Source organism: Aythya marila (assembly GCF_965140915.1).
Source record: "Aythya marila genome assembly, chromosome: 4".
Taxonomy (NCBI): domain Eukaryota; kingdom Metazoa; phylum Chordata; class Aves; order Anseriformes; family Anatidae; genus Aythya; species Aythya marila.
In genome coordinates, this window is record NC_139045.1 from 74181139 (window position 1) to 74208502 (window position 27364).

The window sequence follows — 27364 nt, forward strand, 5'->3', positions numbered from 1 at the left end:
TCCCAAAATCCCCAGTAATTTTCCTCCTTCTCCCACCCTCACGCAACACAACCAGGCAAGCACGCAGTCAGGTTTTTAAAAGGGGCCTTTCTCCGTTTTATTTTGCCCAATAAAAATCCTTCACAGTCAAGATAGAGATAGGAGAGTGAGAGATACGTATACATATAGATCTTCATATATATTTATATATATACATACCTCTGTACAGATATCTATATATATATTCACCGTAGAAAATCGCGAAGGCAGTAGCTCTTCACATCTTTATAACCCCATGGAAACATACAACAGACTAGCAGTAGATTGTGAAATGTGGTAGAGTTGTAACAAGAATTCCCTAAACGGATACACCTTTGCTGTACAAAAATCCCAGAATGCTGCATTTTCTCTCTTTATTTTTCAACCTCTTTTTGTTAAATACACCGACCAGAGGCAAGGTCGAGACAACAGTGTTTGAAAGTGACTGGTGGACAGGAGACACACCCAACCTTATGGAGTTCTTTTTTTAAATATTTTATTTTTTATTTTTTTTTAAAGTATATTTATATAGATATATATAATTTTTTTTTCTTCTTCTTTTTTTTTTTTCTTTTCTTTTTTTCTTTTTTTTTTCCAAAGTCTCGTTAAACGCAGTTCGGAGAACCAGCAACAGTCAACGCAGAACGAACAGTAACAGAGTCAAGTTCAGAACACTTCTGGTTTGAATTCACAGTAAGAGCAGAGAGAGAAGAGAGAGAGACCGAGGCTTCGAGAAACGAACAGAGGAGAGAAAGCACAAGGCTGGGGTCGAATTTACAGTCGGGCGGGTCCAAAATGTTGGACGAAGGGGTCTGATGTGGATATCCTACAAACACACAGAGCCTGGGAAGCTCTGGCTGCTCCCCTGCGGGGCTTTTATTGCTGGTGAGATCAGACAACGGGCTTGCTCGGGGCGCCAGCCGGCCCAACCTGATGTCCCTCCATCAGGGAGCTGGGTTTTGGGGTGTACTGATGGGCTGGAGAAGAGACGTGGAGACGGGTGACGAAGCAACGTGCATTTATTTCGGATGAGGGAACCCTCACAACCATCCTGCCCAGTGCAAGGCGAAGGCCGAGAGAAGGTCAGGACAGGCTGCCTCTCAGCTCACAGCATTTACCAGGTCCGAATGAGTGCAAACAAAGACACCTCGGAGGAGACCTAGCCCTGGGCCGGGCTCTGCAGGGACTCCACTGCGTGGAAAAAGACTGCATAGACACGTCTGGGGTTGTGCAGCATTTTGGCACCGGTCGTGGAGCTCCCTCTGGGCACATTTGTTCCCTTTGGCCACTGGAAGGGCACCCACGTGCCACCACGGGCACCTTCTCCTCCAGGAGGGCTTCTCGGTCTCCCGTGGGTGCCTGGCTGTCACCAAATGTGACTTTACGAGCTCAGGCACCCCTGGGGACCCGGTGGCAGTGAGCTGGTGGAGGAGACCCGCTGCGGGCAGGCAGTGACAGTCCCGGGATGGGCACCAAAGGAGGATGGAGCACAGGTCCCGGGGACACAGACTGCCTGCATGCTGCACCTGGGCACCTCCAGGCTCTCTGGACACATGGGCACCACCAAACTCAAATCATTGGTGGTTATTTGGAGCCAGAGCTGGCCTCACATCCCTTTCTGACAGAGGAGAGCCCAGAGCCAGAGTTACGAAGGTATTCAAAGCAACGTTGGCTTGCCTGCAGGTACCGGAGTTGGGAAGTCCCTTTTAAATCTCGCTAGAAAAACCTATTGCTTCGTGACAGAAAGCAGAGGCTTTCTGCCTGAGAAAACAGATCTGGAGGAGAGCCCCGAACGCACAACCCTGCGTGCCGGGGGTTGCTCCAGATCCGACGCGATCCCCTTCGTTGGGTGAACCTAGGAAGAAGCTTATCCCGAAAGTGCAGAGGCTCAGCTCTGGTTTTGCTGGCGGCTGCATCCTATTGGGAAGCCTGAAACCAGCTAGATGTGATCCCAATGCCTTGGTGCCCTGCAGGGACCAGGAGGCACGGGAGCTGTGTGAGCAGGGACAATCCCAGCCCTCACACCCCTGTTTTTGCAGGGGTAGAAGGGCTGGGAACCCCCCCCAGCAGCTGTCTGGGTGTATTTATGACGGTGTGAAGCCCCACACGGCGATCTCAAGGGATTGCAGGCCGTGGGGATGTCCTCCAACAAGAAGCAAGAGGCTTGAGAGCTGATGCAGAGGGGCAGGAAGGATGCGGGCAATGTGGGGAGCAGATCTCCAGCAGGGAAACTTGGTGAAAAGGAAGGGAGGCAGCTCCAGGCACGCAGTCTGGAGCCTTTTGGAGATCTTTGGTCGTGCTGGAGCGAGCTGTAAAGTGCCACAGCGAAGGGGCAGGAGCGGGGTGGGTTGGTCCTGCCCGTGGACAGGGCTCGGGGGTGGCATCGAGCACACACAGAGGTGCTCCAGGTCTTCCCACCGCTCTCTCTTCCACAGGTCTCGGGTCGTATTGGCCCCAACCCCGTGGATCCCAGCACATCTGGCCCTAAAGACGTGCGAGGCTTTGAGGCTGCACCAGGACTTGCAGAATTACATCTCAGCCAGGAGCAGAATCCCCTCAGCTCCGGGGCTGGGTGAGCAGAGGTGGAGAGGACAGCTGGGATGTGGCCAAGCCCAAACTCTCGGGTGAGTTTCACGGGACAGAAAGATTTTATTAACCTCACAGAAGGACAAGACGTGAGCCTCCTCGGCCATTCTCTGAATTAAAAATGCCAGCCTGGCACCTGGGCTGTTCAGCAGTCAGCCAAACCCGACGCCTGCAGGTTTCGCTGGGTCTATCAGGACGCACTCACTCCTGGCACCACTGCAAAAAAAAAAAAAAAAAAGGAAAAAGATCTGGGAAAAAAGCTGTCAGAGCAAACCTGACGCGCTGCAGGGCTTGGCTGACTGCTGCTGCGGGGATCTGGGTGTGTGGGGAGGGCAGGCGAGCCCCTGCTCCTCCTGCCCGTGGATTTTTGGAGAGCTAAGAGGGGCAAGAGGTGGGACGGTCACTGAAAGAAGCCCATCTTGTAGCCTGGGCTCTCACTGCTGATGGTCTGCTTGCTTTTTGTGTGGTGGCCTCAAAATCATCCTGCGACAGGCATCCAGAACAAAGCACCTCACAATTTCTTGATGCTTCACCCTTTTGCCCAAGGACTGCAAAGCCCTTGACAAGCACAGCTCCCCCTCAGCTGCTCGGGGCTGGAAGACAGCGCAGGTTTCTCCGAAGAGAGGCACAGAAAGCAGCACAAGACACCACATCTCCAATCCCGACCCCGTGGGGCGGTCGGCCCCATCTAGAAGCCCGCTGTGTGGAGCGGAGGAAGCCCTGGGATCTGCCTGCCCAGAGCTGTGCCTCTCAGACCCTGACTGGGGTTTTGGGCTCTGAAATGCTGAAGCAAAGAGCAGGGCTGGGCTGGGGGCTGAGGACCTGCCCCGTTCAACTCCAACGACCTTCTGCCAGGTCCTTGCTTGCCCAGCCCATCCCTGCCCTCAGCATGGCACTGCCTGCTGCTGGCTGGCACCAATTTTCCTCCTTCAGCTCCCGAGGCACAGGCAGAAGCCGTGGGAGAACCCAGGTGCCCTCCACCAGGGTCTGGAAATGCCCTGATCTCCTCCCACATCACTTATTTGCTGCAGCTCCAGGGATCCCCGCCAGCTACCAGCAGTTCCTCCCCGAAATGTTGTCTGTTGAGCTTGGCTGGAGGTTGGTGGGACCGACTGGAGTCTCCTTTCTCCTGCTCGGCCTCTTTGGCCAGCCTGGAGCTCCCCGCGGCGCTGTCTGATCCCCCCCAGGTCAGACCTGGTGATGGGGAGAGGAGAGAGAAGGGAACTTGGAAGGTGAAGAGCGTCCCGAGATGCTAATTCTGGCTTTGTTCTAGCTGCTCTCCAGGGCAAAGAGCCCAAATTCCCGCTTGCACCGATCCCCTGGCTGCTGCCCAGTCAGCACAAATCCCCCCAGCGCAGCATTTTGTTAAAAAAGCATCCGTGCAAGGGAGAACCAGGCCCGCTTCGCCCCCAATTTTAAAGCTGAATGCTGGTGTTTGATGCCCGCATCGTTTTCAGGGAGCGTGCACGTGGGATTTGGTTATTTTTCGGCCGGGGCACAAGCACCTGCACGACCTGAAGCATCGCCTTGTGTAACAACACCCTGGGCGGAGAGAAAGCACCGAAGCATCTCTCGTTTGGGGATGGGTTTGCACAAATTGCTGGGCAAGCTGCGAAAGCTTCTGCTTGCATAAACATCCCACGGGGTTGGAGGCTTCCCCAAACCTCGTTCCACTGATTGTGGGGACTAAGAGGGCTGTTGAGAAGGGGAACTGGCTTAGATCTCAAGATCTCAAGGTTTTTTTTTTTTCTTCTTGCTGTAGCCAGCTTGGATATAGGTAAGAACAGGGGGGATCAAGGCAGAGGTGGGAGGGTTTTTCTGCTCCCAGGGCTGGTCACGACCCAGGAGGTGAAGCAGAAATGCAGAAGGAAGAGACAAGGAAATGAAAACGCAGCATGTGTCGACAGAAGCTCCTGCTGGGCAACCATCCCTCGGTGGCTTCTGTTACCAGGACAGGCTCGTCCTGGTGCTCCAGGACATCCTAACCTCCTACAGGCCTGGTAGCCACGGGCTGCAGGAGGGAGTCACCGGGCAGAGAGATGTCTGGTTTCACTGAAATCAGGGGCCAGTCTCCTCCTGACTTCACGAAGACCATTGTCTAGACGAGATACTTGACGCGGAACAGTGAGTTTGCTCAGGAGCCCGAGAGCTTTGCTCCGTTAGCCAATGTGGCTAAAATTGCCCTGAAAAAAAAAAACAACCAAACAAAAAAACACAACAACCTGCCACTTTGAACTCTTTTGCTGCATATAAAATGCTTCGAAAACCAAAGGAACCAAACGCAGCCCTCCAAAACAACCGACCAATTTTGCGAATTGCAGGAGAGGGGATGGCAGCCTCTAGCGAAGTAACAGTCACGGCAGATTACAAAAGAGCCAACTGACCCTCACCAGCTGTACTAGGAAAAAAAAAAACAACAAACAAACAAAAAAAAACCCAAACCAAACGGAAGATGTCGCATTATCGATCGAAAACCAACGCACATCCACAGTTAGTTTACCTACAGAGCACAGAAGAACAGAGGAAGGGTGAGGGAGCTCGGCGTGGGCGGACTCACGCCGCTCCGACGGTATCGCGCTATCCTTCGGAAGATCACTGGCTTGAGTAGGTAGTACATGCACAGCAGTTAAAAAAAAAAAATAAAATAAAATAACAAAACCTGGGCATCGTCTCGGTCCCACCTCAGATCTCGGTGGACTCTATTCGCTCGAGTCTGGAGGGAGTCCACGGTTTTTTCTCCTCGGTGTGCGGGGGGCTGGTGGCCTTCGTGTTCATCTCGTTCACCTTGTGCTCCAGGAGCTGGTTCTTCTGGTACATCTCCACGTAGTTGAGCTGCAGCTGCTTCTGGTACTTGATGACCTTCTCCTTCTCTTCCTGCCACGTGCGCCGCTCCTCCTCGAAGTCCAGCACCTGCTGCTCCCGCTGCTGCCGCTCCAGCTTCAGCTCCGTCTGCAGCCTCTCCACCTCCTTCCGCAGCGCGCCCACGCTGTCCTCGCTCTGCCTCTGCATCTTGGCTTCGTCGCTCTCGCAGGCCAGGGGGTCCCGCAGCTTCTCTGCCAGCTCCCCTCCGAAAGACCCCGCCGGAGGTCCCATGCTGGCAAGCGTCCGCTTGAGTCCGGAGACCTCCATCTCACAGTGGTTCAGTTTTTCCCTCAGCACCTGCACCTCGCTCATCTTGCGCTGCAGCTCGCTCTCGCAGATCTCCAGGTTGACGCTCTTGGAGCTGTAGGAGTCCTTCAGGGTGAGGATCTGCTCCTCTTTCTCCCGCAGGAAGTTCTTGCCTTCCTTGAGCTGCGTCCGCAGCCCCACGATCTCGTTCAGCTTCTGGGAGACGTCTGCCTGGGAATCCTTCAGCTGCTGCTTGAGCAGGGAGATCTCCCCCGCCTTCTGGCACACCTGCGGGGAGAAAAGCCGTGAGGGAAAAGGAAAGCAGCGAGGAGCCACCGCCCCCTGCACGGCCCCGTGTTGGCAAGAGGCTCAGGTAGCAGAGAGGACGGCCAGCAACTGCTCCAACACCAAGCTCCAGCCCTCACCGGGACCCAAACCAAAGTCCTAGAGGTTGGCCCTATGTTTGTGGGGGAGATTTGGCTCTCGGGGACCTGGTGCCGTTCCCAGAGGGAGCTAACCAAAGAGCTGGGGTGAGTGCTGGTGTTTCTCTCCCTTCATTCATCATCCTCACCTAACCACAAGCCACAGGAGTCCTGGGTAAACGCCCCGTGGAAATACCCTTGCTGCAGCGTGTAAATGCGTTGTGGAGGTGGCACAGTTCACTATGACGCTCCCCTAGTTCTGCTTAGTCCACCAAACGTGGACTGAGATGTTGGAAGGGAACTCTAAAAACGCATCATAGTGCATAACGTTGAGCAAAACCTTGAAACTCAGCAATCAGGATGGCCCAGTGCCCACCACGAGCAGCTGAAGAGCCAGGAGAGGTACCTACAAGCACCAGCACCGGCTCTCCTGGAGCTCCCGGAGCTAAATGAGCTCCCACATCCCCGCCAGCACTTGTCTGCAGCAGATGCAGAACGACATCGTGCTGCTTGGGCTGTAATTACAGCCACGTCGTTAATGCCTTGCTGAAAAGCTGCACAAGCCCAACCGTGGATTTACTCAAAGTGCTCTCCGCGGGCTGGCTTCTCCCAAAAGGCAGAGAAACGCACGATGAGGAACGGCTTGGGAAAGACTCAATTGTCAGATTAAAACTCTTAAATTTAGGTCTGTATGTGTGTGTTTTGCAGATCTGGGCAACACAGTCTGCAGAGCACGGGGAGCAGCTCAGCCAAGTTTAGGCGTCTACAGATTTTAGGGGTCTTGATCCACCAGCTGAATCCTGCCTCCTTATAATAAATAATCAAAAGCCCATTTTTGGTTTTATCAGTGTAAAATCAGGGAATTTTCCAGACCCAACTTGTGGGAAGGCACAAAAAAGACCTGGGCAGAGCAGCTGGCCAACAGAGGGGCAATGCACCCCGCTTTCTCCGGGAGGCAACTCGCCGAGATTTTACAGCAAGCCTCTAATAAGCTCAGCCAAAAATCTGCAAATAGCACGTTTCAGAGCCTAATTAATCCCAGTTTCATTGATTTTCCATCAGGATTACCAGAATAGGGGCTTCTTGATTCGAGAGCTACTTTTCGCCCGTGCAGCCTTAATAAATTTAAAGTTTCTAGCCAGTCTGTGGAAGGATTAAAATTCTTCACATGATCAAGCTGAAAAAAAAAACATGTTAGCACTGGCTATACAAACACAGTTTGATAAAAAAACGATCTAAAAATAGAAACAGAAGAAAAAAAAATAGGCGAGACCTAGAAAGAGGAATTTGCCTTTCAGCCTTTTGAGGGAGATAAACTTATTAGCAACTGAAAACAGCACGTTACAATGGAAAGCATGAGGTAAACTTGGCTATCGGTATCACTCTTAGCTCACTTGCTTTATATCTTAAGTAAGAAAAAAAAAATAAATCAAATATTTGAAAAGCGGTTTCAAGGTTTGCCCAAACGCAGACGTTAGAAGAATTTAATTAAAATAGGCTTAGACCCAATTTGGAGAGGCACAAAGAGCTGCACGGGGAGACCTGCATTCACTGAAATTGCGTTGGGATGTCCCACGTGGAAGTGACCTGGCCGTGAAGCCTAATTATTAACCAGCACAGGATGTGCACGCACCAAAAATACTCAGTTTAATTGAAAACCACAGGTTTGGAGCTCAGACAAACGTAGAGGTGACCGAAGTGTCGTGTTTTCTCTAGGCCACCGACCCACAGCCTTCATCTGTGGGGTGCATTTGGGGCAAATGGAGGTGTTTTGGGTCATCAGAGCCCTCCAAGAAAACCTCTCCCAGGTCCACTTACCTCCCACTTGGTCTCCTCAATCTTTGGGAGAAACTCAGCCTGCTCCTTCTTGAAAGCCACAAATTTCTTCTCCAGCTCCTCGCGCTGTTGGAGGAGCTGCCCCATGTCGTCCTGGAGTTTTTTTTTCTCCTGCTGCAGCTTGAAGATCTGGAGCTGCAAGGCCTGCTGAGCCCGCTGCGCCTTTTTGGAGACCTGCTGCAGTTTGTTGGCGTAGTTTTGCCTCAGGTCCTCCATCTCCCTCTCCCAGATCTTCTGCTTCTCCTCGAACACCTGGAAGATGGCTGCCTCGCTCTTGTCCAAGTTCCTCCTCATCTGCAGGACCTCCTGCTCCTTCTCCCACAGCCGGTCTTCCAGGTCTTGGATGATATCGTCCGTGGAAGGCGAGTGGAAAGGCATCGTTTCGTTGAGATGGTTCAGTCTGTTGAACGAGGAGGTGCTCTTGCTCGACGAGCGCCCGCTGTCTGAGGTAGATATCCCGTTGTATCCCACGATGGTCTTGTCCACGTAGGTGGTGCCGATGCGGTTGATGTGGCTGGTCGAGGCGCTCATCGGGCCCACGTGCTGGCTGTAGCCCGTCCCGTAGGTGGGCAGGCTGGTTAACGAGTTACGGCCCGAATCCGAAAGGCCTCCCACTTGGTTTGTAGTCCTGTTAAGGCCGGGCTTGTCGAGTCCACTTTTGGGGGCGGACGGGCTATTGCTGTTGGCGTGGTTCAAGCTCTTTCTGTTCTCTGTCACCCCGTTGCTCTGCGGCGGGCAGAGGTTCTGCATGGAATGGAAGTTTTTAGGGACTACGGGTTTAAAGGCTGAGGGTCTAACTAAGGGCTCATTGCTCTGCAAAAGGAAAAAGGACCACGCATCAAAGACAGCAGGAACTTCGGTAACGACACACAAAAGAGACATCAGCACAGGCCGGGCTGCTGGAGCTGAGCCATTTCCAGCCAGCTCCATATTCCTCAGCCTTCATACCCCCTGGGGCTATTTGGGATTTAACACAGGGGACCCGTGAGTTAACTTGTAGGTTAACACTTTATTTTCCCTTGCCCCAGTTGGGAAAAAATAAATAAATCTTGACGTGCCCCAAATCTGCATGATTTTTCCTAGAATACTGTGTGCACAGGAGTAGGGAGCCGTGGCCACAGCCATTGCCGGGCAAGTAACACGCTGAGGCTGCTCTTTATTTCAAATTTGGTGTTTCCAGCAGCCAGACACAGTGCTGGGGGAGAATCAGCTGTGGCTGCAAAGGATTTAGAGAGGATTTTAAAACCTCTGAAGTCTTGCACATTCCTCTCCCCATCAATGCGCCTACCGAAACAAAATTGACCTCAATAGGGGACTGAGCGTCCCCAGCTGGGGGAGTGGGCATCGGGTGAAAATGAACCTTGTATTAGCAGAGATCTGTTGAAAACGCCTTCCAGGAGAAACAGCGGGAATGAATCCTGGTCAACATGCAAGGCTGGAGACCAAAAATCGAGACAGACTACGGGGGCCACCGGGTTAATGGCCCAGGAGACAGGGCCACCAAAGGCTGCAGAAATAATACTGCTGCTGGCAGCCTCCCCGGGGCATGAATTATGGGGTTTGCTGGAGCAGAGCAGCGGCTGCATCAACCATCGTGGGCTTTGGGGCTCCTCCAGGCCTGGGTGTTTGCTCCCCCAAGCCAATACGAGCCGTGAGGGCTGTGCTGGGGTGGCTGACAACGTTTACGGGGGTAGTTTGCAACCTTGTCAGATCACCCCTCACCAGGGGGAGTTGGGGCTTGAAAATTCTCTCGAGTGACACCTTTTTGTGGCAGTGGGCTGTAACATAAACACATAAAAATGTTTTTTTTTATGGACAGAAACATTTATGTTTTGTCCATAAATGGCCTAAAACATAAAAGCGTGACTCAGATGCTGGGCCTACCGAAACCAGAGCCAATTCCAGCTCTCTCCCCATCAACAGGAGAGGTAGGCACAGCATTTTGGGGAGGTTGGATGACTTCAACGCAGCCTGAGATGAACTGGAAGCATCGCTTTGAAAGACTTAGACGAGCTGGAAGCGTGAAAGACTCATCACCATGCTCTTGCCTTCCTCAAGAGCCACCGTCCCCCACGAAAGAAACCATGATATTATCTGCCAATAAACATTAAAATATCCGCACGGTAAAACTTGCAGGGTGTCAGGCTGACACCACAGCCCGACCTTCCTCACCAACGCTTTTCGAGACGTGCCAGGTCCACCCGGCTGCTCCGGGGGGGAGCTTCTCACCTGCTCCAGCTTGCCGGAGATTGGCAATATCTTTGGTGGGTTGCCGGGCTCTCGGTACTGGGGAGGAGGCGGCAAGTTCTTCTCGTTGTTGGCGGCCACGTTCCCGCAGATGTCCACCTTCACCTTCTCGCTCTTGCGCAGGTCGCCGTTGATGTAGAGGGCGTTGGAGACCTTCTCTGACTTGTACGCCTTCTCCTCGCCCGAGTAGCGGTTGGAGAGCTCCCGGCCGGGGTACCCGTTGCGGGAGCTTTCCGCCGGCCGCCCGCCGCTCTGCGTGCGGGTCCCCACGCTCTTCATGGCAAATTCCTGCTCGTTGGCCACCCCGCTGCCCACGCTGCCCATGGTGCTTCGTGAGAAGGGTTGGGACGGCCGGGGAGAGAAACTGTGCAAATTCTCCGGGCTGGGGTGCGTCGGGTCACTGAGGATGGGCAGTGCCTCTAGCGTGGCCATGGCAGCGCAGTGGCGAGGCGGAGGCACAGGTCAGTGGCACTGGGGGAAAAAAAAAAGAAGTAAAGAGCTAGTAAAGGTGCAAAAGGTGCCTTTTAACCCTCTGAAGTAAGTCTCGGGGCAAGGGAAGGAGCAGATGTTGGGGTGTCCTCCTCTCCGGGACCCAAATCCCGCTCGTGGCGGCACGAAAAAGCTGCTCTTACGCTTCAACCGAGGGTTGGTGCTTTCAGGGGAGGGGTTGTGGGGGTTAGAGCCAGCACAGCTCTGCACCCGCCTGTTTGCAGCTTATTTCTATCATTTTTTCCAAGATTTGAACGACTTGGTAAGGCAGGTGTCCAGCCAGGGTCCATCTGTAGGCCCAGACACCGTTGCTCCCTCCTGTGGGGATGGTTCAGCAGGGCTCAACCAACACATTTGCCATTTCTCCCCGCCCCGTGGAGCTGCACAGCTCCCTTTTAAACAAAATATTCTCCTCCGGGTGCCATTCTAAGCTTTCTTGCAAAGATTTATTCCCCTACTGCGTTTTATTCTTTTATTCTAACTAGGCCGTGCCTTGCGCTGGCCAAAACTAGAACATGGGAAGTGGGGAACGTGCAGGCAGTGGTTATAATGCCTGGTTTTCACCTGGTCCCAACCACAGATTTCCTTTCCTCTTCCACTGGGACCAGTCCTCACGTGACTGGGGGCTCTCCCCAGCTCCATCTCAGCCTCAAACTCCTGTCCTGTGACTTCAGTCCTGGCTTTATAGGGAACCAAGCGCTGTGAACCCCTGAAACATCTGTGTTTGGGGGAAATTCCCCGAGTACCGGTGGTTGCACTGGGGCCGAACTCATTAACAACGGGCTGAACTCATTAACAGCAGGCTGAACTCATTAACAACGGCCGTGGTCAAGGTCCACAGCTACCGGTGCAGAGGCAAGGTACAATTCATCACTTCCCACACAAATCAGGCCCCTTCTTGAAATCCATTCTGAAAGTTACAGAAAAATACAACAAAAACCAATAGGTTTTCCCAAAACGGCAGAGGTGGGATGATCCCATAAGACAAAAAGTTGTGGGGAAGCTGCTCGGCGTTGAGCTGAGCTGGAGCAGAGCGTGGGGATCATGCAGGAGGTGAAGGTGTCTCTAGGATTTCCCTTCCTTCTTCCCCTCTGATGTGTTATCTCATGAGGTTTTTCTTTTTTTAAAAAAAGGTTAAAACAGGGATTTTTTTAAAAAAATCCCCTTTTCCAGTGCCCCGATCTTGTAGAGCTCTGCCCTGTCCCAAATGTGGCCTGAGCATCCCGGGGCTGGTCTCACGATGCAGGATCCAAACTGCTCCACAGGGATAAAATCTGAAAATGGACCTTTTTTTTTTTTTTTTTTGGCTTTTTTTTTTTTTTCTTTCCCCTTTTAGCTGGAAACCATCCAAGAAAATAGTCTGAAAACGTTGGCTATTAGCTCGTGTTTACTGTAAACCCAGGATCTGATAAGCTGAGCATACGGACAGGCATTCCAAATATGTTTTCAAGGAGATTCCAGAAGTGCCAACAGATCCCTGGCAGTTCAGCTCCGTTTGCCAAAAAGGGATGTGTTTTTTTGGGGGGGGGAGCAACAGCAACTCCCACTTTAGTTTTTCTTAGCCAGTTTTTGCCCTCCTCATCCCTTAGGTGAGCTGTGAAATCGGGTTTTGAGCGAGGCCGAGGTGAGGAATCCCACCAAGGCTTCTGGATGAGGAACCCGAGCCCCATCCATGTCTCCTGGTGGCCCCGTGCCCAATTTCTCCTCCTTTGGGCACTCAGGGCTGTTCTCCTTGCCCTTATATTTGCCCTTATATCCCTGCACCTGTAACATCACATTTTTGGCCGGGGACGCAGCTCTTCTGAGGCTGCATGAGCAAATTAAAGCTGGAGCATCGGCATCTGCTTTTTGGCAGGGCTGGAGCCCGTCTCCTGTGGCCTCCTGAGCTGCTTTTTTTTTTTTGCTTTGCAAAGAATTTTGACTTTCACCTGCCCCCCAGGGAGAAACAGAAACTGAGCTCCCTTAACCCGGTTAGCTCCGTGCGCCCCAGATCTCCTCGGCACAGAGCAGGGAGGCAAAGCAGTTTGGTTTTTCCAGCATTTCACCCCTTAACCCCCTTTTTTAGGTGAAGAAGTGAAGAGAAATCCCCTCCGAGCGCGGCTGGGAATGGAAGAGACCCCCGAGGCGAGAAGTGGGGAGGTGTGGAGAGGCCCCAGATGGACAGAAAGCCAAAGGGAGCTCTGGGTTTGGAAGCACGCCGCCATCCTCTGCCCTTTGCAGGTGTTTTATCCTTCCCGGTGTCACATCCCACCTGCAGCAGGCGTTGGAGGCACCAGGGCCACTCGTGCCCTCGCCCATCTCTGCCCTTCCCCCTGCTCCCCGAAGCTGAAGCGAAGCAGGGGACTTTCTGCAGGCACAAAGGAGGTTGAAGGGAACCCTTCCAGCACAAACGCTGATCTAATTTCCCATTTCCGAGCATTTGTGCGCTCACAAAAGCTGAAAAACGGCTTGGTTTTCTCTTTGTCTCTGCCTGGCTCGAGGCAGAGCAGCCTTCCTGGTAGGCACCTGCGCGAAACGCACGTGCCTGGAGGGGGGCACGCAGCTCCCCGACCTTCTCCACCTCGCACCACCTCCTCGTGCCACCCTTTAATGCAGGAAATTTTGGGGGAGATTTCCTTTTCCTTGCCTGCGGTGGGTGAACTCTCCGTGGCTGCCTCTTACCAAGTTTTTTCGTGGCTTTCTGGGGACTTTTTCTGTAAATACAGCCAGCCGGGGAGCAGTTCCCGTGCCGGCACGCTTGGCTTTATCCAAGGGAGCCGGCGAACGCCTCCCGGTACGCCCAGAGGAAAAAAATGCCTGAGGATAAGCAGCTGAATGGTTAACTCAGCCTCGGTTATGAAGGCCTGGCTCCCTTCCTGCCCCAGCAGGTTAATTGTTAACACTCTGGTCACAAAGGCCTTCGGGACACATACCTAGGCACCGTGCCACGCCGGGGGGGGGAATCAATCCACAGAAACGGGGTGCTTTGGGTTGGAAGGGACCTCAAAACCCACCTAATTCCCCCCTTGCCACAGGCTGGGCCCTCTCCCCGACCCCAAACTGGCCGAGGGCACCTCCAGAAGCGTGGCTGCAGGCGGCAGGGGCACCTCTGCTCCCCTCCGACCTCAGCACCCCTTTTTCTCCCTCACCCTTCTCACGTTGCCTTGGCGGGTGCCAGTTTTATTTCCAGCACCGCAGGAGAAGAGGGTCCTGCTGGACACGGACCTGCCTGCAGAAGCTTTTTCCATGCCCAGAGGCAAGACAACGCCAGGAAAACACCTTCCCGAGGATGCCGAGCTCCCTTTTCCCCCGCTCGAGGCGTGGATAGGATTTGGTTTGGGATTCCTTTGGGTTCGGGAGAAGGGAAGGTGGCATCACCTTCATCCTGGCAGCTGGGAGCACCAGGGGTCTGCGCAGGGACCCACAGCATCCCCTGAGCTCCCGGCCCTGATTTAAAGCCCTCAGCCCCCTCGGGATGGGCAATTTAGGAGCTGTGAGGCCCTGCTTTGCCTTCCCGTCCTGCCCAGACACGGGGTCGGGGCAGGCAGGTCACCGTGTTCGGGGGCTGAGCTTTCTGGAGTCCCCCTGGAAATAAAAGCGAGTGGCTCAGAAGCATTTCCTTTCCCTTTTCCGCCTGCTAATGAGATAATTACGGCCTTTTGTATTCTGGGAAACTACTTTCTCATTACGGGGGGCCTCATCAGCTCCTTACATAATAAGCCTGCTACAAAGGAGCCCAGATGAAAAGACCCAGGCGGGGTGGGAGCTTCCAAAATCCCCATCTGGACCCGAGGGGCAGAGCGGGTGGCAGCGCTCCCCTGGGATGTCCCCACAGGTCCCACCAGCGAGGACACGGTGGGTACCAAGCGTCCTGTCCCCTGTCCCACTCCCTGTCCCTGTTCTCTGTCCCCCAGCTGCTCAAGGGACACGTTGGGTGCCCAAATGTCCCGTCCCGTGTCCCTGTTCCCTGCCCAAGGGACACTTGGGGTGCCAAAATGTCCCATCCCATGTCCCATGTCCCAGTTCCCTGCAGCCAAACCTACCCGAGGGACACTTTGGGTGCCAAAATGTCCCACCCCATGTCCCACATCCCTGTTCTCTCTCTCCCAGCTACCCAAGGGACATGTTGGGTGCCAAAATGTCCCACCCCATGTCCCTGTTCCCTGTCCAAGGGACACACTGGGTACCAAAATGTCCCATCCCATGTCCCACATCCCAATTCCCTGTCCCCCCAGCTACACAAGGGACACTTTGGGTGCCAAAATGTCCCACCCCATGTCCTACATCCCGGTTCCCTGTCCCCCAGCTGCCCAAGGCACCCCGTACACCAACCAGTCACCACCGCATGCCAACCCCACCACCTCCCTTCCTCAATAAAGGCCCCATTGTTTTGCCCCGACAAAGCCCGAGCAGTGCAGCCTGCTCCACCTTCCCCCTCGCTATCAGTTTTCCTCCCTGGGGCTGTCTCGGGGCTGCTCCTGCTGGCCCCATTTGCACCCAGGGGCTTTACTCTGCCCCTAGGGCACAGCCAAATCTATAGGGAGAAGAGATCCGACAGCGGGTATGGGGTGGCTGTCCCCAATGGGACACCCCCTGCATCTCCCTGAGCATCCCCGGGCTCCTTGTGGTGTCCCAAGCACGTTTTAGGGGGGGAAAGGACCACGGGGAAAGGCTGCGAACTGGCCCCATGCTGCCTGGATCCCATTGCCCACGCCGTGATTTATAATTAACTCACCCAAAGGAATTTCAAGGGCGTGGAGCAATTCCTGCCCGCAGGACGTGCCCCTGTTTCCCCGCCGTGCTTCCTGCTGGTACCCCAAATCTTTGGGATTTGGGGCCGCTGGTATCCTTTAAATTATGGGGAGAGAGGTGCTGGTGCTGGTGGATGCCAGCTGGATCCGGGAGGTGTTTATAGGGGGAGAAAATAACCCCAATTCCCACCCCACACCAACACAGCTCGGGGACAAAGCACCTGCAGCCAGTCCCAGTGCCCCAAAAGACCCCGAGCTGCTGCGAGAGGGGGACAGAGAAGGAAAGAAGCCCCCCAAAAATCCCCCCAAACCCCTTGGGGGTTACCTGGAGAGCCTGGGGCTCCGTCCTCCTGCGCTCCCCGTCCTGCTGCGGGCTCCCTGCCCATCATCCACCTGCTCGGGGCCCCGGGCAGAACTCCCAAATCCTACCTGGTGTAAACAACCCCGGCCGCACTTTGCTCTGCCTGATTGGCCTCCGGCAGCCCGTGCCGTGCCTTAACTCTTTCTTTCCGTCTTTGCAGCGAGAGGCTGGCACTGAGGGAGGGCCCCGCAGCTCTCCCAGCACCTCAGCATCTCCCACGGAAAGGTGCCTGGGGTGCAAACAGGGCCTTGCTGCACCATTTAGGGCGCTGGTCCCAGTTCTGCCGGCTGCTGGGGGCTCTGAAGGGGTGCCCGCTGGCTCTGCCGACTGATTTCAGAGGCTTTCTCGTCCTGGGGCTGATGCTTTCCTGCTGCGTGGATGAAATGAGACCACCGCAGGGAGAGGTTCCAGCCTGGGAGCGTTGAAACAGCCTCAGCTTTTTGAGATTTGGGTTAATTCAGGTTTTAAATCTCACCGAAGTGCACGAGGGAGGCAGAGTCTGGCACCCAGAGAGGCTGCGTTTTCTCCCCAAACTCTCTGATAAAGTCACGCACGAATTAAAAATAATAATAATTAGAAAAGCTTTATGCTGGGATGTGATCCCTGCAGCCCATCGCACATCCCGCAGAGGCAATGGAAAGGGCAGCCCTGTGGCAGGGGGCATGAAGCACTCCCGCTGCCCACCAGTCACTGATTTTGGCAGATTCTGCCTGCTTTCAGCCCATTTCGGGCACACAATTTCCACAAGCTCCCTGCAGGCCGATGGGGGAGCAAATTAGACCGAACCAGATCCCCACAGAGGCTCGACCTCTTAATTTCGCCCTTTGACTCCCAAGGACTCCCAAGGAGCGCAGGCTCCTTCAGGCAGCACTAGAGGAGGCTCCCAGCAGCAGGATGCACGGCGTGCACCTCGGAAAGAGATGTAGGGACAGAGTACAGGCAGCCCTGGGGATCCCTAGCCATTTTTTTCTCTTCTGCAGAAAAATTCTCCTGCTTGAGAATTATTTCTGTGTAAATTCTGTCCCTTTTTCCTTTCCTTTCCTTTCCTTTCCTTTCCTTTCCTTTCCTTTCCTTTCCTTTCCTTTCCTTTCCTTTCCTTTCCTTTCCTTTCCTTTCCTTTCCTTTCCTTTCCTTTCCTTTCCTTTCCTTTCCTTTCCTTTCCTTTCCTTTCCTTTCCTTTCCTTTCCTTTCCTTTCCTTTCCTTTCCTTTCCCCTCTCTCTCCTTCCCTTGAAAACAATAAAAATCACTTTTCAGAAAGAAAAGTTCTGCTCCCCCCCTTTCTTTTCAATGCCTTCTTCCTCTCGAGGCAAAGAAAAACAAACTCTACTACCACCCCAAGGCTTTGTTCCCCGGATCCTTTGTTTTCGCTTTCCTTTTTCTCGCACAAGCGGCTTGCTCGGAGCAGCTCCCCCGGCGGGGTGATCTCACTCCCTCTGGAGTCATTTCAAGATCTCAAAGCACTCCGAGGTCCCCAGCTGCAGAAGTGGTTGAGGGTTTTCTGCTGACCAGAGTGGGAGCAAAACGTCAGCAGCAGCGAGGTCTGGAGGAACGTCACTGACCCAGGATTTTTCCCCTGGGCTCAGCAGAGAGCATCGATGTGCTCGGGCACGTGGCAAGGCAGAAATGGGAAAATGAGTCTCCTCCATCAGACTCATTTCCAAATTTTCAAAGCCCTGAGGAGCAGAAAAGAAACCACACATCCTAAATGAAGGTCTCCAGGCTCTGGCACACGCTTTCAGCTCGTGTCTTCAAGCCTTGGCGGACAATGTCAAGGTCAAGTGGGTATAGGGATGATGACAGCCCTGCTGCGGCTGTGGAGTGGGGCTGGAGACCTCCCGAGCTTTCCAAGCAGCATCACTACAGCTTAAATCCAGCTTCCCACCTCAGCTGCACCCGACTGCACTTGTAAGAGGCTGATGTCCAACAGGTTGCACTCTGGAAGAAGATCTCGTGCAGTAACTCCAGTCCTCAGGGTGAGTTACAGCCGGGCTGCAGCTTGGTGGACACCTCGATGTGCCTCGGTGCAAGCCTTCCTTGAATCTGTGGCCTTTCTTTGCAGCTCTTCCCCTCTATTTATTGCATGGGCGTTGAGCATCCAAGGACGTCCCTTTGTTTCTGGAGAGACGCTTCTTCATCCGATTTTTGTGGGTGTCTCGCAGGGACCACAGGAATTGGAGCCATGTGGGCAGAGTGTTACTGGCAGGGGAATAAGGCTGTGCCATGCCAGAAAGTGCAGCCTTAATGGTAAAAAAAATAAAAATAAATGATACAATCACCACTACTGCAATCTGCTTAACCTGGGCCAAAGCCCTTGGGCTGGATTCCTAGGAAAACAATGTCCTGTGAACGCCCAGTGTTTATTTGCACTACTAGAGACCGGCGAAAGCCCTGTCTGCACCTGCAAGTTCACCTGCCCCGCTGCGAGGACTTGTTCCTGCTCCTTCAGGTGAATAAATTGAGGCCGTGCGAGGCTCCCCCATACCCACACAGAGGCGTGGATGGGAGAGGGCCTTCTCCAAGCCACCGCCGAGGACCAGTGGGGGGTCACTGCAGAGCTGGGTGGATGCCATTTGTTACAAGGGGGACATTTTCCATCTCCAACCCACGCCAACATCTGCCCGCTCAGCTGGAGGCAACGTGAACAAGCCAAAAGACTCTGGTGCCTGTCATCCAGAGAGAAGGTTTCCTCTCCTGCCCGAAGCAGCCCTGCTGGTATAAGCTGTCTCTTCCTGAGAGGGCTGTGCTGGATCAAGACAGAGCAGAAAAACCTTCGGCAGTGCTGGCAAGCCCCAGCTCGGTGCATAGCTCGGGTTTTCCTGTAAATCAGAGGAGGCTTCTGCATCTCCAGCTGTGGGAGATGAAAGCCGTGATGCTCCGGCGTGGTGGCTTGGCCACGCTATGTATATGTAGGTCAGGCCTGAGCCGCATGGGGGGAGCACGTGGTGCTCCACAAAAGCTTGTCCTGGCCATATGGCACCCCCATCCCGTGCCTGCTCATCGTAACTGCTCGCAGGCCAGAAGAAACGCACATCAAATGGCCACCTTCCTCCCTGCAGCTCCTGGAAGAAAAGACCAGCGGGGTTTTTTGTTCACCAGCCCTTCAAAAAACACACATCTCTGGTAGGGAAAGGAGAGCCTGATCCTCTCACAGGATGCTCGAACCACATAAAAGCTGGCCAAGATCCTTGTCTTAAACTTAGGAGCTGAAAAGAAGTGTGCAGGCAAGCAATGCTGTCCTTCACGCCTCGGCTGAGCAACCGCGACAGCCCAGGAGTGGCAATGGTGACAAGGTCTCCGCCAAGCAGTAGTCAATCTGTCTGGAGAAAATGGGGTTTTGTCGGGTTTCCCAGCTAATTTGGAGACCTGAGAAGCTTATTTAAGCACCCAGCCTCGAGTGGTTATCCAACAGAAAGGAAACAAACCTCCTAAAGGCTGCCCAGGCCTGTTCTCAGTCCCAAAGCAGCAGGTCAGGCCTGGTAAAAATTAATGGGAGCAAAATAAATTGCTAAATCTCCACTACCTAAGGTCACTAACGTGCTGTTTCTGTCCATGTTGGGATTTGGGGATTCGGTCCAGCCCCCCTGGCTCAGGGTGGAAGGCTTTTTTGGCCTCACAAAAGAGGAGATTAGGGCAAAATCATCATCAGGTACAAATTGCGTGTATTTATGGTGCCTGGCCCACCCACTCCGTCCTTGTCTGGTTGCTTCATCCCCATCCTACTAAAGCTCTTTGGACACGAGTTGGGGGCTGCTCGGCTTCAGCAGGAGGAGAAGCAAGAGGTCCTGGTGAAAGGAGCTCCTGTCAGGGCCATGGGGCCGGGCCTGGGCGCCATGTCACCTCACCGAGCCTCCCTGTGTCCGCCCTGAGGCCCACAGAGAGGGATTTGGCTGAGGGAGGACGAGTAGGAGCTAAAATGCCACCTAAACCCATGACTGAAGGCCCTGCAGGAGTCAGTTTGTGGTTAATAAATGACAACAAACACCGCCCCCCCACCGGCTTCCCCATGGCTGGCTTCTTTGTCTTCAGAGCACCGTGGCTATTCCCTGCCCTACAGAAAAATTCCCCTGCAGTGGCTGGCACCGGACCGTGACTGGAAACAAGTTTCCCCAGTGGGGACCAGTGGTTTTGTCTCCCCTCCCTGCCCCAGCTGCCAGCTCTCATTTCTTTTCCTTAAGCCTGTCTGTGGCCAATTTCCCCATCCGGGCTCCCTGCGCCCTGCCCTGCCTCCATTTCTTGGCCCCAAAAGGGCCTGGGTGCCCGGTGTCCTGCCTCCAGGATGTTTAGCAAGCTTTCCTCCAGAATATTTGCAGTCGAGGTGGGGTTTGCTGGTGGTTCGGGAGGCTGCTTCCCCTTCGAGGTGTGTTGGTGGTGGAGGAAGGCCGTGTCCTGGAGGCACCCGTGTCCCTGCTGCCACAGGAGAAAGGCGGTGGGACGGAGGTGTTTTGAAGAAATAAAGCATGAAAAAAAAAGCACAAAAGCACAGGCAAAAATCACTCTGGCCTGAAAGCATTTTTGGCTGGAGACGTGTGGTCCTGTCACTCCAATCCGAAAGCATTTTTGGCTGGAGACCTGCGGTCATGCAGCGCTTCTGCCTTGTCCGAAGTGACTTTGTGGGCCACCTGGGAGACCTTCAAGCCACCTTCGATCACAACCTTGGCATCCCTGTGGGTTCCTGGGGCTGCTGCCATCCCAGGGAGGCTCTGGCAGGCTCCCCTCCGCTGGTGCTCCTCCACGGCACGCTGGTGGAGCAGATGGTGGCCCTGTGTCTGCTGACGTCCAAACCACGGGAGATGCCAGGGCTGGGGGAGACCTGGCTTTGACGTGAGCCCTTCCAGGCGGGCAGGTGGTCGGGGAGCTTCTCCCAGCCCCAATGGAGCCAGCACGGCCGGCACAGAGCCACCAGCTCCTTCTGCTCCTTCCCCAACAGGCGTGGGGACACCAGGAGCCAGCTTTCTATCCAAATGCCCTTTTTTTGCTTACTGCTTGCCCTATTGACCTCACCCCTTGCCTGCTGGATAATCCATAGAGACTTTTAGGTGAAAAAAAAAAAAAGAAGGTGTTGAGGAGAAAGCAGGGGACGGGCCAGAGAGGGAAGATTTCCATAACTGCATAATAACAGCAGATTACATAAGGGCATCTTGCGTCATCTGTGGTTGGCATCTCCGGAGAAGTAATTACATCTGCACCACACGTCTACAGAAAATATTATCACATTAGCTTCCAAATCCTATAATTAGCTCGCACAAGATATGTGCCAGGGGTTTTATCACTTCATATACATTGGCTGTAGAGCTAGACACAGCTATATGGGTTCTTTTTTTTTTTAAACCATCTGGGAAAGAATTTGGAGTTTCGTCTGGCACCTGACCCGAGTCCCCATGAAAAGAGAGGCTCTGAGGCTTTGAAGCGCTGCGTGAGGAGTGTCATCCTCGTGAACGGGGTGGTGAAATGCTTTAACCACCTCCCTCGGTGCCTGCCAGGCTGCTGGGGACCTGGCGGGATGGGAGGCGAAGCCAGGGCCTGGTTTTCAGTCCTTCAAATGCTCTTTGATTTCCACCTCTGTGCTGCAGACCTCGGGAAGCCATTTTTCGCTTGCTAAGTAAATGACCTGATTTGCAGGGAGGTGTTGCTCTCGTGGGTTGCTGAGCTCTCTGTCTCATTAAACAAACCCTTTTGCTTGCCCGGCTTTGGACTTCAGAACCGGCTCCGGGCTTTGAACACTTCTCCCTTCCCTCCACGTCCGCTGCAAAAGGAAAACGGGGCTTTGAAAGAGCTACAGAGGTTGCAAATGACTTGGTTTGATGGAGGCCTTTTCATGCTCTGTCTCTTGCTCGTGCAGCAGTTGGGTGCGAAGCAGCCAGGAACAGCACAGGACAGGGCTACCCCTTGCTGGGACCAGCAGCACGAAGGACACGGCAGCAAGTTTTGGGGCAGGGAAGGAGGAACAAGTGAGGCACAGGCCAGCTGCAGCTCTGGTTTCCTCCCCATTTTTCATTTGCTCAGAAACGCACCAAGAGTACCAGAAAGTACCATCAGGTCGGATGCAAACACAACAAATTTTACACAAATCTCCCCAAAGAGGCTCCTCCAGCATCACGGTGCATCCCTCTAACCCCGGGTTGTTCCCAACACCATCCTCAGATGGAGACAAATCCACCCTGGGCTCCTAGGCTGGGGCTGCTCCCTTCCAATTCTGCAATTTGCCACCTGGAAGACGCAGAGACCTGGGCGACGGCCCTGTTCCTGCACCTACAGGGAGAAAAACCAGCCTGCCTCGCCCTCGTGCCCTGTCCCTGCTCACGTTTCTTTTTCTCTTTGCTCGCTCATTTAGTTACAGCCCCGAGAAAATGTTTCGGCTGGCTTTACGAGAGCGGGGGTGAATTAACCCTGCAGATAACCCTGAAAGCAAACAGCCCTTGGGATGCCCCACCACGGGCTGCTGGTTGCCCCTGGGGGATCATCGAACAAGGGAGCAAGCGGGGAATGATGCCCCAGACCCCAAGCACTGGTCATATATCGCCCTCCTCCTGAGGCATTTATGGCTCAGCTTTTATTGTGATGCCTCAGATGTGAATATAAGATGGGAAACTCCTGCAAAACACGCTCCAGAGGAGTCTGGCACGTGTCAGGAGCTCGCACATCCTATATTCGGGGCGGAATCCATCCCCTATTAATTTGTCTGGGCTGCGAGCAGACGACAGCAATCCCACGCCGCTCGTCTCACCTGTGCTGCTGCCAGCGGGAGCAAACCCCAGCTGTACTTTCAGCAGCTTTCCTCTGTAGGTTTTTAACTGAATCCGCGCTGACAAATCACTCGGGGAGGCTTTACAAGAGCGCTGCTGGCTCTGGGGCACCGCTTCAGACGGCTCGCAGTCGGGAGGAGGACAGGCAGAAGTCCATCCCTGCCTCCTTTTTGGGGTGGGAAGGAGAAGCCCGCAGCCAAAAATTATCAGAAGCCAGGTAAAGGAAGAAATCAGAGGGAAAAAAAGGGAAGAAAACCCTTCCCGTGCTGTGGTAGCCTGGGGAACTCCCTGCCATGGGATGCAGCTGATGCTCAGCGGGTACCACGGTCTGAAGGGATGCTTGACAAGGTCATGGGACAGAAATCCCTTGAAAGCCGGTGCAAAATGCACAGAGGTCACATTTGGGAGAGTATTTGGGGAATATCTCACAGGCTGTACGACAGGCCCTGTTCTTATATCCCTCCCCCACTTATTCTTTGTGCTGAATTTCCCTGCTGTTCGTCCCCAAAACACCAAGTGCCCCTGCCATGTCTCAGGAAAGTAAAAAGAGAGGAGAAGGATATGAAAAAAAAACACACAAATAATCATGATCCACAGGTTCACCTGTGCATAATATCAGAACTATCACAATAAAAATATGAATAACCCCTAATATTTTGCTGAAGTGAAATAAATCATTTTAAATCGGGGAATGAAAGCCCTGGAGGAGCTTCCCATGATTTGCAGAGTTGGAACTGACCCCGTCCCACCCTGCCCATTGATTCCCACCACGAGATGTCCCCTCTCCGGCACCTGGATCCCCCTGTTCCTAACCCAATCTGCACCAAACCAGGGCCAGGGGTTAAAGGAAGAGAGGTTCATTTGGGGAGCCACTTCCATCCCTCCCCTCCTCCAGAACAGCCTTTTGTCTCTGCCTTTAGTCTCCTTCTTGCATTAGAAAGGCTTAATAGGGTTTGAATGGGTTCAAAGGTGGCACTGAATGCCTCTTGGGATGGGGAAAGGAGGGATTTTCATCCTGCCCTACCATGCAAGCCCTCGGAGGGGAATCCTGTTACGATTACGGCCCCAAATCTGAGCTTTCAGCAGCACGGGCAGGGTCAAAGGGTCTCCAAGACCCCCCAATCACTCCTGGCAGCTCCTGGCAGTGAATTTTGCAAGGGAATCGTGCCGGGGCTGCCCCTTCCTACCTCCTGCACCCCTGCAGGGTCCCCCCTGCCCAAGCAGAAGCCCAAGGAGAAGGACCTGGGGAATTAATGCCGATTGCTGCCACCAGTTAATTAGCCCGCGAGATCAATCGGAACCAAGTTAGGTGTCAGGAGCGATTAGGAAAGCTTGGCGTGGCGGAGGAAAGCTGTGAAAAAGCTGGGGAAAAGGCGTCCTGGAAGTAAAAGGGGAAGAGGCAGAGGGTGGTGGAGGCAGGGACACGGTGCCAGGGGGTGCACGAGGTGCTGGGGTTTTATTTTTTTTTTTAATTTTTATTTAAATGGTTACTGAAGAGCTACTTCAGGCTCCGGAGAGGGTGAAAAGGGGGAAAAAAAAGCCCTGGGTGTCCCTGGGGAGCAGCAGCAGGGGTTGGCCATAGGTGAGATGATTTTGCCCTGGCTCTGCTGGAAGACAGAAGTCTTCCTGATGTTTTTTTAGGGATGGTTTCGTCCTCTCCCTTCCGTCCTGTCCCCTCTGAGCCACCCCAAGGAGCCAGCAGCCAGCCCAGCTGCTGGAACTGAGGGCAGAGCTGCCTCTGTGCCTACTTTTGGGGCTGTTCCCATCCCACAGTGCCCCCCACCCTCACCTTTTTGGGGTATCCCCGCTCCTCCAGGCCCTGCTGATGGCAAACAGGAGGAGCTGGACCCCACCGCTCCCCAGACATGTCCCTGTCCCCGTCCCCCTGCCGTTCCTTGCACCACATTTCTCCTGGCTCAGCTCATCCCCATCGCTGCCGGCGCTGGGCTTCCAGAGGAAAAGACGTCTTTGGGCCAGATACCAGCGGATTTGGTTAATTCGTCACCCGCAGACGCACGTCTATTTATTTAAAAGCGCCTCTTGTTATGTTACTTGGCAACTCCCGAGCCCGTGTGTTGCTCCAGCTGATAAATATTGGTGAGGCCGTGTGTGTGTGCGCAGAGCAGCGCGTGTTTTAAGGCGAGCAGCTCGCTTCCAGGCTGCCTGCGAAGCAAAAAGGGGCTCCCGGACACCTGCGAGGACCTGGAGAGGTGCAGGGCATCAGGAAAGACGGGTCAGAAAGCTACCAGGGAGATCCGTGGGGAGGAAAAAGTCCAGCTCGGGTCATTAAATAACCCCCCGGACTGCCAACTGGTGGAAATTGGGAGAGGTTTTTTCTTCGCCCAGGTTGGAGGTGTGATTTCCACGCCAGCCTTCCCGGGTCCGTGGGCACAAAGCGTCCCAGCGAGGCTCCAGCTGCTGTCCCGTTATCCTCCCCCCCCAAAAAAACTCTTTTCCAAAGAAGAACCCAAAATATTTCCATCCCCAGTGGCTGCTGCGGAGCTCAGTGCACGTGTGGGAGAAGGACGGAGAGCGCGGCCGCTAAAAAAAGACTTTTTGCAACAAAAGCAGTGAGGTTTGGGGCGCACGGTTGTGATTTTCAGCGGGGATCGCCACGGTCCCACCCGGTTTCCGCGTCCTGGGGGGCACTTTGCTCCCTGTTATAAGGGCAATTATTTTCCTGCACCCACCTGGCCCCAAAACCGAGCTCCCGGCCCCTCTCCCACCTCCCCAGCCCCATGGGGGGACCCGGAGGAGCCCCCGGGGCCGGGACACCTCGGTTCCTGGGCGCGTGCCTCCATTTCCCTTTCAGATCCCTCAAATAATAACCGTGTTTTGCCAGCTCCTGTGACAAGAATGACTAATGGGGAAAGATCTGCCGAGAAAGGGGAAAAAAAGAAATCTCCTCTTTTTTCACCCTTTCTTTGCCGGATCCTCTCCAGGAGCCCTGGGCAGGGCTGGGATTTCCCTGCGGCGATCCTACAGCTTCCCAGCCTCGAGGCAGCTCCAGGGGCACCCCCTTCACACCGAAACCTCCCCGTCGGGACAGGGCTCCCTCCAGGAACTTTCCACGACCCGATTTATCCAGATTCCTGCCTGCTTTTTTTTGGAAAACCACCCTCCCCACCTGCCCTTTGGCGAGGCAGGAGATGCCCGCACCACGGTGAGGCTGCAGCCCCCGGGGACATCATCGGGGACATCATCGGGCTCTCCAACACTTCCCAACCTCCCCCCTTTTTTGGGATTTGGGGTCGTGGGGTTGCTCCTTAGGCCACCAGCCCGGTGACCCAGCAAATATTAGCTCGAGGACGGGGGGGGGGATCCCTGCACGTGGAGCACGTGTGGCCCTCGTGATGCTTTTTAACCACCCACCCGAGCCCCGTGGAGCCAGCGGGGGGAATTTTGGATCCCCAAATTTCCCCCCATCCCCTCCGTCCCCGCAAAGCCAGCACGAGGGGCACGGGGAGGATGGCAGCACGGCGTCCCCACGACTTCTCCCAGCCTGGTCTTTTCCTGAGCTTGTAAGGGAAATAAATTCCCCAGGCGGGCTGAGCTCCTGCTATATTTAGCGGCCGCTCCAGCCCGCACACAAACAAACCACGGGGAGGGCAGCGGGTGACAGAAGGGTCCCCAAATCCTAGCCGGGGTCCTGCGCCCTATTTTAATGCCGGTGGCACCCCGGAGGACCCCCGCTGCTGGAGCAATCCGGGTTTTATCTGTTTTATCCCCCCCTTTCCTTTCCCCAGCTGCCCCCTTGCAGGGAAAGGATGCTCAGCGGGCTCCCGAGCATCCCGACCCCACAGCAGGGGACCAGGGTCTTGGGGGGGGGGCCACCAGCAGCCACATGTCCCCCTATTTGCACCCAGCAGCTTATGGGGGGGTTGGCAAAGGGGTCTCTGCGCCCCCCCCCTATTTCCACAAGCGCACCCAAATGGGGCTCGGCGCTGCAGCGGGGTTGTAGGGCAGGGATGTAACCCTTTATTTTTGGGGTGGGGGGGTTTTGAAAACACCCCCATAGGGGTGAGGTGCCAGGTGGGTGCCCCCCCAGCCTCGTCCCCCCCCCCTGCTGCTGCTCGGAGCCACCCAGCTCCGAGGCCGATGACATAATTCCCAGCAACTGCTCCATCCAGCCATCCATCCATCCCATATTCCCCCCCCCCAAACATCAAACCCACCCCCTCCCCACCTCCCCCCTTCCCCTCCATCACCCCAAAACGAAGCCCTAAAAAAAGGATTTTTGGGGGGGTTGGGGTCTCAAAGCAAAGGGTTGGGAAGTGGGGGGGGGGGCACACACCCACCCAACACACGCCCGACCCGATGATGCTGCCAGGCACTGGCGAGCGGGTTCGTACCCAAATCCCCCCCCCCAAAAAAAAAAAAAAAAATAAAAAAACACCAAAAACACACAATTTGCCCATTTCAGGCTCTATTTTTGGGTACTGTCATCCCCAAGCGGGCCCCGTGGGGGCCAGATCCAGGCAGCTGTGCCCCCCCCCCAGCCTCTCTCCCCCCCCCCAACCCCTCTCGCAGCCCCCCCAAAAAAAACCAAAAACCCCCAAAACCCCCAAATCACAGCCATTTGGGTTGACCCCCCTTTTTCCCCCCCCCTCCCCATTTTTACCCCCAAAGAACCACTTGGGGTTGGGGGTGGGGGGCGAACAGGGAACCCCCCCTCCTCCTTCCCCCATCCACCACCCCCCAGTATATCCCAGTAACCCCCCCTTGAGCCTTACTGGTGGCGGGGATGCCGGCTGGGAAGCGGCCGGGCGGCGCCGGGGGGGGGTCCCTGGTGGTGTCCCCAGCCTGGCCGTCGTTGGGGGGGG

At 54.6% G+C, this 27364-nt stretch overlaps 1 protein-coding gene across 3 annotated transcripts; it reads right to left on the bottom strand.

Annotated features, from left to right (window-relative positions):
- Positions 1 to 2839: 2839 nt before the first annotated feature.
- On the bottom strand, positions 2840 to 27364 carry LZTS3 (leucine zipper tumor suppressor family member 3). 3 transcript variants are annotated; one of them, XM_082759191.1, is made up of 4 exons: positions 27275 to 27364; positions 10200 to 10688; positions 7953 to 8783; positions 2840 to 6000 (listed from the first exon to the last, which is right to left on the bottom strand). In XM_082759191.1, the coding sequence occupies exons 2-4, from the start codon at positions 10647 to 10649 to the stop codon at positions 5287 to 5289; spliced, it is 1995 nt and encodes a 664-aa protein (XP_082615317.1). In that variant the 5' UTR covers positions 10650 to 10688; positions 27275 to 27364; the 3' UTR covers positions 2840 to 5286. The 3 variants fall into 3 exon arrangements, with proteins under 3 accessions (XP_082615317.1, XP_082615318.1, XP_082615316.1); XM_082759192.1 differs by lacking the exon at positions 27275 to 27364 and adding an exon at positions 15762 to 18255 and having other exon boundaries at positions 7953 to 8714; XM_082759190.1 differs by lacking the exon at positions 27275 to 27364 and adding an exon at positions 15762 to 18253.

Coding starts and splice junctions, on each gene's coding strand:
- LZTS3 (XM_082759191.1), bottom strand. CDS start 10,649: ATGGCCACGCTAGAGGCACTGCCCATCCTCAGTGACCCGACGCACCCC. Junction 8,784..10,199: donor TCTCCGGCAAGCTGGAGCAG/GTGAGAAGCTCC, acceptor TTCCTTTTGCAG/AGCAATGAGCCCTTAGTTAG. Junction 6,001..7,952: donor TTGAGGAGACCAAGTGGGAG/GTAAGTGGACCT, acceptor TTCTCCCCGCAG/GTGTGCCAGAAGGCGGGGGA.